Here is a 10,014-nt window from a genome sequence, read left to right on the forward strand (position 1 = left end):
GTGGGGCCGTGGTGGTTGCTGTTGTTGCACATGGATGCCTGTAAGCAAGCACTTGAGGCAGCAACGAGGCTTGGTTGGGTCATCACCAGATTCCGTGAATCCTCTGGCTTGCCAGAAGGCAGTGCAACAAAATGTGGACTCCGCCTGTTCCATCTTTTCGGGGATAGAGTTGACTCCGACGTGGATTAATTTGGGCCGATAACATCGCGTTTCTGATGCGTATCACCAACATAAATAAGCAGACAATTCATCTCCCCACACAAACCGTCTCTCCTCGGAATTCATACTTGACCAGCATTGATTCGCAACAAGCTAAACAACTACCGGTTTCGACATGCAGTGTCTCGCCTGCAGTCCGCCTTGTTTGAATCAATGGTGGTGAACTGCCGATATGGTCGATAAGGATCGATCAGGTGGCACGTTGATACACAGCCACTAGTGCGACTGGCCCTGGACCGTATCAATTTTGACTAAACTTTCGTGAATGCAGAAATTCATATTCTTGGTTCTTTCGGTAAAGTCACGTAGATAATAAAAATAAAATTATATTTAAAATTTTAATTTAAAATAAAAGCAAAAAAACACGTTTCGATCGCAACACAAGCGGTCTTCATCAGGCGGAGAGAAAAGAGGGGGCAAGCCTTCGCATGCAACTGCTTATAAAGGGCTTTCAGAGTGAGCAAAGCTGTGCGCCGTAGACAGCATGGGTGGGGCAGCCAGTGCCAATGTAGGAGCAAAGCACCAGAAGTACAAGTGGAATAAGCGACTTCCACGACAACTCTTGACTGGTGTCTTTTATTCAGCCGAATGTCTGCACCGCTCCGCACTCTCTCTCTGGGCAGTTCCCTGGCTTCCCCCGCTGCCTTGACGGTCCGTCTCGATCCACTTACCGCGGCACGCCTCTCTCTCTCTCCCCCTCTCCGTTCACGCCGCTGCTTGGCGGCGTGCCCAGGAGGAGATGCTGCTTCGCTGGAGGTTCGCCACGTGGTCGTTGGCGAGGAGAGGTCGAGCGGCGATGCAGTCCGGACCCGAGGCTTCCCACACCGACCCCGAGTCCTCTCCTGCCTCCGCTTATTTGCCTCCCGGTGGAGCCACGCCCGCTCGTGGAACCCTCTGGATGGTTACCGTATAGTAGCTCCGCCCGTTACCTTTGGCCCAGAGGTCACAAATGGGTTTTGATTCCTTACCCGTACCCGGCCGCACCAGGGTCGCAAACGGCTGCCCTGTATCCGTACCCGGCCGGGTACGGGTAGCCGGGTATCGGGTATCCGGTTGCGACCTCTGCTTTGGCCTAGATCGAATCCCTACTCCAGATTGGATACCGGTTACCCAGCGGTGGCCATGCAGACGTCCCCTGTAACCCCCCCAGGTGACGCTCTCTCATTACACAAGTAAAGCGAGTGCGTTAGACAATGGGGGGAGGGAGGGGGGTGGTAGAGATGGGGGGACATTGCACCTCGCTACACCCATCCACACTACTGACGGTAGAGGTTGACAAGAAAACACAAATCAAGTCATGACCTAAAGTGGTTGACATCTTTCCAATGATTGCCGAGTTTAAAACCGTCGTCTCGGTTGAAATTGCGTCTGTATATATGTGTAGCGTCGGTGTCAGGCAATGATTGGGACCTTCATATCCCCGGTGTATTGGCCGCCTACAGAATGGCACCCCATGCGGCCACGGGGTTTTCCCCATTCTGCCTGATGTCCGGCAGTGAGGTCAACCCCCCCCTGCCCCCCCCCCCCCCGTGGACATTCAATTGCGCACTAAGCAGCCCCTCCCCTAAGTCCAAGATCGCCGAACATATTCGATCATTGGAAAAATGTTATTAACCATGCAAAAAAGATTTAACTACACATATTTGTACCATCTCATTTGACAGGTACTTTTCTACTTTACCGAGTGTTGACATCCCCAGCGTTTAACAGCACTGCCTTTTTTTGTATTTGGATTCTCAACCAACACCGGTTTAGGTCGAGGTACACCGATTGTTCTCTTGCACATGACGACGTTGGCCAATTTCTCTTGTAGCCCTGCCCACCACCCCCATGTGACATTCCCTGGTCACCACATTCAGATAAGCCCCTCCCCCCTTAACTTGTATTTAAGGGCTTGTCTCTTGGAATTTTGCCTCACTTGATGCACTCATTCTAGCTGTGACGGTTCCACCTGATGACGGAGACTTGTGTTGCCTCCGAAACGTCGTGATTTATTATTTAATTTTATTTCTATTATTACTTTTAGTAATTTTATTGTTTTACCCACGTGACTTTACCGAAAAAACCTAAGAATATGAATATAGCTATGAAGCTCTTTTTCACATGTCCAGTCGGGGCATTTGGTCAGTAAGTAACAATCCTTGCAGTCACGACAGCTTCAAATCTAGAAATAGCCCTTGCAGGCGGTGTGGTAGCTCTCATCGGCGAATGCGGCCCTCTCTGAGAATGAGTGGAGAACTTTGTTCGCGATATCGATGAAAGGCAATCCACAGCAGTGCGACTGTGGTCATGCTACTCACAACATGCGCAGTAAACTCACCAGCAGCACTCCACGAACTCTCTCTCTCTCTGCTGAGGCCTTCTCGTCGTGGAGAGCAACAGCAGCACCTCCACATTGAACACCGAGAGCCTGAATCATCTTGCTGCTGCTGCTGCAATCATACTCAAGAATAGAATACAGACTAGTACGTTAAGGCTCATGATCAAGTTAAGCATCTGAATCTGATGAGCTATAATGCTCTTTTTCACAAATATCAGAACGTTACAAACAACACAAACACGATAGGAGTGCAAAGTATAGGAAAGGTGAATACGTAGCAAAAATATACAAATAAAGCGAAACTCTTTTTAAATCCTTTATATTAAGTTCGCTTGCGTGCTTGCTTGCTTGCTTACGACCGTGCAAACCTTTCGGTCGTTTTTTAACCCACTTCCCGTGATCCAATCGAGCTGACATTTTGCACACAGACTCGTTGTGCGAGACAATTAATGTTCGTGAAAAAAAATTCCAAAATTGTACACTGTTTAGGGAAAACAAATTAAATATTTAATTACCAATTGCTTAATACTGGCAGACAATCATCTGACCCATAGGTGGCAGCCATCTCAAGCCAGAGGACGAGAGGACGCTAGCCGCCACGCATATAAAGGATTTAGAGTGAAAAACTTTGTTTTTACGGGTTATACTTATTATCTTGCCAGGTAAGCCCCACTGGAGTATAACGTGTTTTCAGAAGCGGCCTGGCCACAAACGATCGCCCACTTCATCAGTGGCTGATGAAGTGGACATTTATAGCAGCCAAATATTCTAAAAGCGTGATGTTGATTCTTAAAAGTAGAGGGGAAGCCCAGAGATAAAATCCACGCGACCACAGGGAGAGAGAGAGAGAGACGCAAACTCCAAACATGCAGCAGCGTCAGAGTATGAAACAGAGCTGTGTAGCTCCTCCTATTCCTCCAGGATGAACACATAATATCGTGTGGGGGCCTGAAAATGGGAAACCTACATACGAGGAGACGTTTCGCAAAATGAAGCTATTTTCATCGCAACAAATATCATATACTCTTTGGTTCTTTCGGTAAAGTCACGTAGGTATACAATAAAATAAAAAAAAAGATATGTGCCAATTTCAAAATGTTCAATTGATTAACGTGAACGTGTGGTGGGTGTGGTCAGATATTGTGTGGGTGGGGGCTGAGGGGCGTGGCCTGGCGAGAGTGGGCGTGGTCAGATATTGTGTGGGTGGGGGCTTAGGGGCGTGGCCTGGTGGGAGTGGGCGTGGTCAGATATTGTGTGGGTGGGGGCTGAGGGGCGTGGCCTGGTGGGAGTGGGCGTGGTCAGATATTGTGTGGTGGGGGCTGAGGGGCGTGGCCTGGTGGGAGTGGGCGTGGTCAGGTATTTTGTGGGTGGGGGCTGAGGGGCGTGGCCTGGTGGGAGTGGGCGTGGTCAGGTATTTTGTGGGTGGGGGCTGAGGGGCGTGGCCCGGTGGGAGTGGGCGTGGTCAGGTATTGTGTGGGTGGGGGCTGAGGGGCGTGGCCTGGTGGGAGTGGGCGTGGTCAGGTATTGTGTGGGTGGGGTCTGAGGGGCGTGGCCTGGTGGGAGTGGGCGTGGTCAAGTATTATGTGGGCGGGGTCTGAGGGGCGTGGCCTGGTGGGAGTGGGCGTGGTCAAGTATTATGTGGGCGGGGTCTGAGGGGCGTGGCCTGGTGGTAGTGGGCGTGGTCAGGTATTGTGTGGGCGGGGTCTGAGGGGCGTGGCCTGGTGGGAGTGGGCGTGGTCAGGTATTGTGTGGGTGGGGGCTGAGGGGCGTGGCCTGGTGGGAGTGGGCGTGGTCAAGTATTATGTGGGCGGGGTCTGAGGGGCGTGGCCTGGTGGTAGTGGGCGTGGTCAGGTATTGTGTGGGCGGGGTCTGGGGGGCGTGGCCTGGTGGGAGTGGGCGTGGTCAGGTATTGTGTGGGTGGGGGCTGAGGGGCGTGGCCTGGTGGGAGTGGGCGTGGTCAAGTATTGTGTGGGCGGGGTCTGAGGGGCGTGGCCCGGTGGGAGTGGGCGTGGTCAGGTATTGTGTGGGTGGAGTCTGAGGGGCGTGGCCTGGTGGGAGTGGGCGTGGTCAGGTATTGTGTGGGTGGGGGCTGAGGGGCGTGGCCTGGTGAGAGTGGGCGTGGTCAGATATTGTGTGGGTGGGGTCTGAGGGGCGTGGCCTGGTGAGAGTGGGCGTGGGCAATAGGGGGGGGGGGGGTGGGCGAGTGACGTAACCGTGAATTTAAATATTGGTCGGTTGGTCGCGGGCGTCCACGTGACACGCATCGCGCCAATCAGAGAAGCAGGCGAGCTCGGGGGGGGTCTCCGTGAGAGGATCAGCCGCGGTGAGTTGAGGGGGGAAGAACGCCGCGATGGCGTCTCGGCTCGTCGCCACAAACGCTCGCGACTCGAACGCCTCCTCATCGGTGGCGGGGAAGCGACGGTGGTAGCCGCGGCAGCTGCGGGTCGAGTTTGCTCTGCCTCGTCGCTGGTTTCCCGCGCGTTGGCTGTCGACTGACGCGGCCCAATTCCCGCCTCAGCCTTGCCTGGATCGATTCTGATATATTGGTAGTGATTACGAGTTAATCGACTCCCGCCGCGTCAACGTTGCCGCCGAATCGATTCCTAGTAGAGCTCGCTGCGGGAATCGATTGTGAGGCTTGTTCTATTTTTACGACTGGTTTGCTGAGTGTGTTTTAACAATTGAAGTTTTCGTGACTGCAGGAATTCGATTTCTTTGGGTGTTTCGGTGAAAAGTTGCGTAGATTTAAATACAATAACAACATGACGACGTCTGGATGGCAACACAAGCGACCATCTCCTCCCGGTGTGATTCGCTTTCGGCCTTTCTGCGGTGACTTTACCGAGAGACCCAAAGCAATTTTAAGGTAAATTTGGGTTTCTTCACCCAAATTAGGTTTTGGGTTTGACCCGCTAGATTTTCATTGACCCTCTGTGAAAAAAGCGCTTTTATAGCTTACTATACCAGTATGGACTCCACTTCTTATCCCGAGTATATAAATTACGAGTTCAAGCGCGAATATAATCTTACAACGTAATTGCTATTATGTATCTTCTTGGTTCTTTCGGTAAAGTCACGTAGAAGGGAAGTAATAAAATAATAAAAATAAAACATAATAAAATCAAATAAAATCAAAAAATCAAATAATTCAGGTGAAGAAGACGGCTGCTTGCGTTGTAGCCGAAACGTGATAATTATTTGATTTTATTATGTTTTATTTTAATTATTTTATTACTTCCCTTCTACGTGACTTTACCGAAAGAACCAAGAAGATGAATCCCTTTAATGAGTTGTGTTAAACGCTCTATTTACATTTCCTTGTTTCAGTTTTCGTTCCGCTTCGTCCGTTACTGTCCCCGCGCCTAATGCCACAGCAGGTGACGCGGATCGATTAAGATCGATTGGGGGGGGGGGGGGGCGCGTTGCGAGCTCATCAGCCATGGTCAGTCCCCTGCTGGGTGAATGCCTTTCCAGAGCCACCGCCATCAACGTCCTCCACAGGTGGAGGAGAAATCCGATCAGCTATGAAGCTGAGCTCCCCCCCCCTCTCCTCTCCCCTCAACTTACTTTTAAGGGATTACATCTTGAATCATTGCCTCACTTGATGCAGCAAATCTGGCTGTGACGGTCCCACCTGATGACGGAGACTTGTGTTGCCTCCGAAACGTCGTGATTTTCATTTTATTTTACTTTTATTAATTTTAATGTTTTACCTATGTGACTTTACCGAAAAAACCTAAGAATATGAATATAGCTATGAAGCTCTTTTTCACATGTCCAGTCGGGGCATTTGGTCAGTAAGTAACAACGAGCGTTCTCCCCGCGTAAGAGTTCCATCCTTTGCCTGTTACTCCGTCATTTTTCTCAACCATAATCGACTTGTCGATTAGCACAACAGCCGTCACCCCTTCTTCGAGTCGTGACTTGTCCTGTCAGTCGATTTCGTTTCATTTAAACGACGGAAGTGACCTGCGTGTGTTTTGTAATCTACGCGTCGCCAGCAGCCGAGGGAGGAGGGACAGCCGACGTGCGGAGATGGAGCGGTACAATCGAATCGTGCGCAGAAAACTGGCTGCATTGTTGCATAGCTGGACCGTGAGAGATGGTAACAGCTTCGGAGAGGGCTTCGTCCAGCAGTGGATGGCTGATGATGTTGATTATTCGAGTGAAATTGATTATTCGTTGTGAGATTTAGTACAAAGAAAGATTTTAGTTTGACTTTGTATTTAAATATTTTTTTTATTAATCTTTAACAAATTGTCGAGGTTACGTCACGCACCTCTTCCCTGTTGAAGTATCCCTCGATTTACCAACGCAAGGTCAGTTTAGGAAATTTCCCATTAACGCGATTGACAAATTACGGACACTTTTCGATTTAAAGAAATTCGATTTCGGCGTAAACGAAATTCCACTGCGGCACGCGTGTGGTGAGATCATCGAACTAGAAGCGCCCTGAGAGGGGGGCAGCCATCCTCATCCTCGACAGCGTCACGGTGTCGTCGTCCCCCCCCCCCGCTACAGCGCAACAGAAACGCGTCCACATCGCCTCGAAAGTCATTCCAACATGCAGCAGATCTGAGTTCGCTTAAATGGGTAATTATTTAGGTTTTAGATAAATAATTGTTCCATCGTTTTAATATTCATGTTAATTTTGTTTTGTGAAAAGTGGTATCGGTGTATATTATTAATTTAGGAGTAGGGTTGGAATGACTGTCCGAAACACATCGCCCATTTTTTCGAATTAAATTAATGGGAAAAGCCATTTCCAGTTTAGGAAATTTCGTTCCACGCGTGTTTTTTGAAGCACGCCATTCCTTTATTAAAATCGTCGAGAGACACCTGTTCTTGACACGTGGCTCTGCGGGGTGTGTGCGCGTCTCTTCGTGCATGCTTCGCGTCAACAGATTTGCGTTATTTGATTGAAAACGGTACACAGGTTTTGTCTGCTCCGGAAAGTACGGAGTGTCTTAGAACAGTTTCACTCATAGGCTTTCACAACCAATATCCATAATAGAGATTTTTTTTTTGGGGTTAGATCACGTAAATATAAATGTGTCGTTTAAGCAGCCATCACCCGACACAGCCAATTAGTAAGGTTTGTCACGTCAGCAGAACGTGCCAATTACTTCCTACTGCAGCACACCGCCTGTGTTGGAGAGTAAACCCATGGCATTACATTTCAAGTATTGTTTCGTTGGTTGAGTTGTCATTGAGTTGTGGTTTGCACGCCGTGCATAGAAGATGCGGTTGAGTTGTGGTGAACGTGTGGCGTGTGGGAGCTGTTGAGGTGGTTAGTTAAGTGGCGGGATGACGCGCTGCCCTAAGTATACAGCCGCTGTGGTTGCGGTTGAGTGGGGAGCTGTCGTGTTCCGGTTCGCCCGCTGCGCTTCGAACCCAGCGACACGACTTCGATTTCAGCACACCGCCAACACAAATGATCTGAACCGGTCCTAGGCCTCCCCTAGGTCTACTCAGCCTCTAATGAGTACCTGGTGCGGTTTGTAAACATCGCCACTAAAGAGACAACGGTGGCTGGGCGTGGTGCTTGCCACCCACCCCCTCGTGTGCCGTGCCGGCCTTCATGGGCGCTACTCACGAACAGCACTTGCCTCAACAGTCTGTTAAGGCTATACGGGGATCTTTGTTGCGGTTGCGTGCAGGAGATGTCGTCCACCTCGCAGAAGCACCGCTCCTTCGTGGCAGAGCCCATGGGAGAGAAGCCGGTGACGGCGCTCGCCGGCATTGGCGACACCCTGGGGGGACGGCTCATCGAACAGGGCTTCGACAGGGTGACTCGCTCGCTCACTCACCCGCCTACTCGCCTGCCTGCTCGCTCACCCGCCCACTCACTCGCTCACCTGCTCACTCGGCCACCTGCTCACCCACTCCCCCACTTGCATGCTCGCACTCTCACTAAACCACCCACTCACTTACTCGCCCGCCTACCCGCATGTTCACCCACCCGCATACTCACTCGCCCACCACTCGCTCGCCCACCACTCGCTCGCCCACCACTCGCTCGCTTACTCACTTGCGCACACACTCATTAATGAAGTCACGTCATGGAGTTCTTCATTCACGATTGGATTTACAGAGCTGCACAACCAAATGTCTCATGCTTTCTTCCCCCACAACCCCTACCACACCACTGCTCCCTCCCTCCCTTTGTCAATCCCTTGCCCCCTTCCTCACTGTCTCCTCCCTCTCCTTAATTCCCTCCACATATCTTCCCTCCCTCCTTACCTTGCTTCCTCCATATCTCCCCATCTCCCTCCGCTCTCCCCCGTGTAGGCATACGTGGTGCTGGGCCAGTTTCTGGTTCTCAAGAAGGAGGAGGAGCTCTTCAAGGAGTGGCTCAAGGAAGTCTGCAATGCTAACTCCAAGCAGTCGTCGGACTGCTTCACTTGCCTGCGCGAGTGGTGCGACGCCTTCCTGTGAGGCGCCCGTCGTCACGGCGGCCCGTCGCTGTGCGTTTACCCTCAGAAATGTCACCACCGCCGCCTCCTCCTGCGCTCACCGCTCACTCGCTTGTTTTGCTGCCCGGAGTGAGGCTTGGTTGCTCACTCCACCCCGCTCCCCATGCGATCCCGGCGATGCCGGTTCACTCGCCTACTTAGTCATTCACTGTGGCGATGCTCGCCCACACACCGACCGCACGTCGTTCCACACGCTCACCCACCGCTCGCTCGACCACGCATCCACCGCTTGCTCGTCCACGCACTCGCCCACCACTTGCTCGCCCATCCGCAGATTTACCGACCGCTCGGTCAGACACCCACACACTCGCCTCTCGCCCGCTCACTTGCCCACACACTCACCCACCGCTCGCTCACACCCACCGCTTGCTCGCCCACATACTCAGCCACCGCTCGCTCGCACACCCACTCGCCGCTCGCTCCCACGCCCACTACTCGCTCGCTGTTTCGCCCACACACCCACCGCTCCCTTGCACACTCTCCCACTGCTCGCTCAAACACCCACACACCCAGCCACCGCTCGCCCACACACTCGCCCACCGCTCGCCTGCACATCCGCACTCGCTCGCCCGCTCGCTTGCCCACACACTCGCCCACCACGCACTCGCCCACCGCTCGCTCACACACTCGCCCACCATGCGTTCGTCCACCGCTCGCTCACACACCTACCGAGTCCGGCAAATCGCTGGTGGGAAAAGAAAAAAAACAACCACGGGTCTCTCTCGCTGGCACGGCTGCTCGCATGTTCCAGTGTCGAAGGAGCGAGTCTCGGCAGTGGCTGTCGGTGGTTTGTTGGCTATGTGATTGTTTGATTTTTAATGGGATGCGTCGGTGGCGGGGGGGTGGACAGATGTTTGGTTCCGTTTGTTGCGGAGGGATTTAACTGGGGGGAAAAGAAGCACGTGGTGGATTTTTCTTGAAATTGTTCATCTTGACACGGGATTTTAATTGTTCTGTCCCGAGGGAGGGTCGGTTTCGCTGTGGAGAGGGAACGGAGAC

At 52.1% G+C, this 10,014-nt stretch overlaps 1 protein-coding gene across 1 annotated transcript; it reads left to right on the forward strand.

Annotated features, from left to right (window-relative positions):
- The first annotated feature begins 4,753 nt into the window (after positions 1 to 4,753).
- BANF1 (BAF nuclear assembly factor 1) lies at positions 4,754 to 9,580 on the forward strand. The gene is made up of 3 exons (XM_061573844.1): positions 4,754 to 4,862; positions 8,200 to 8,328; positions 8,831 to 9,580. Exons 2-3 carry the CDS (start codon positions 8,203 to 8,205, stop codon positions 8,975 to 8,977), a joined length of 273 nt encoding a protein of 90 aa, XP_061429828.1. The 5' UTR covers positions 4,754 to 4,862; positions 8,200 to 8,202; the 3' UTR covers positions 8,978 to 9,580.
- Positions 9,581 to 10,014: the final 434 nt, after the last annotated feature.

Source organism: Lethenteron reissneri, chromosome 53 (genome assembly GCF_015708825.2).
Source record: "Lethenteron reissneri isolate LAM-NWPU_2019-01 chromosome 53, ASM1570882v1, whole genome shotgun sequence".
NCBI classification, from domain to species: domain Eukaryota; kingdom Metazoa; phylum Chordata; class Hyperoartia; order Petromyzontiformes; family Petromyzontidae; genus Lethenteron; species Lethenteron reissneri.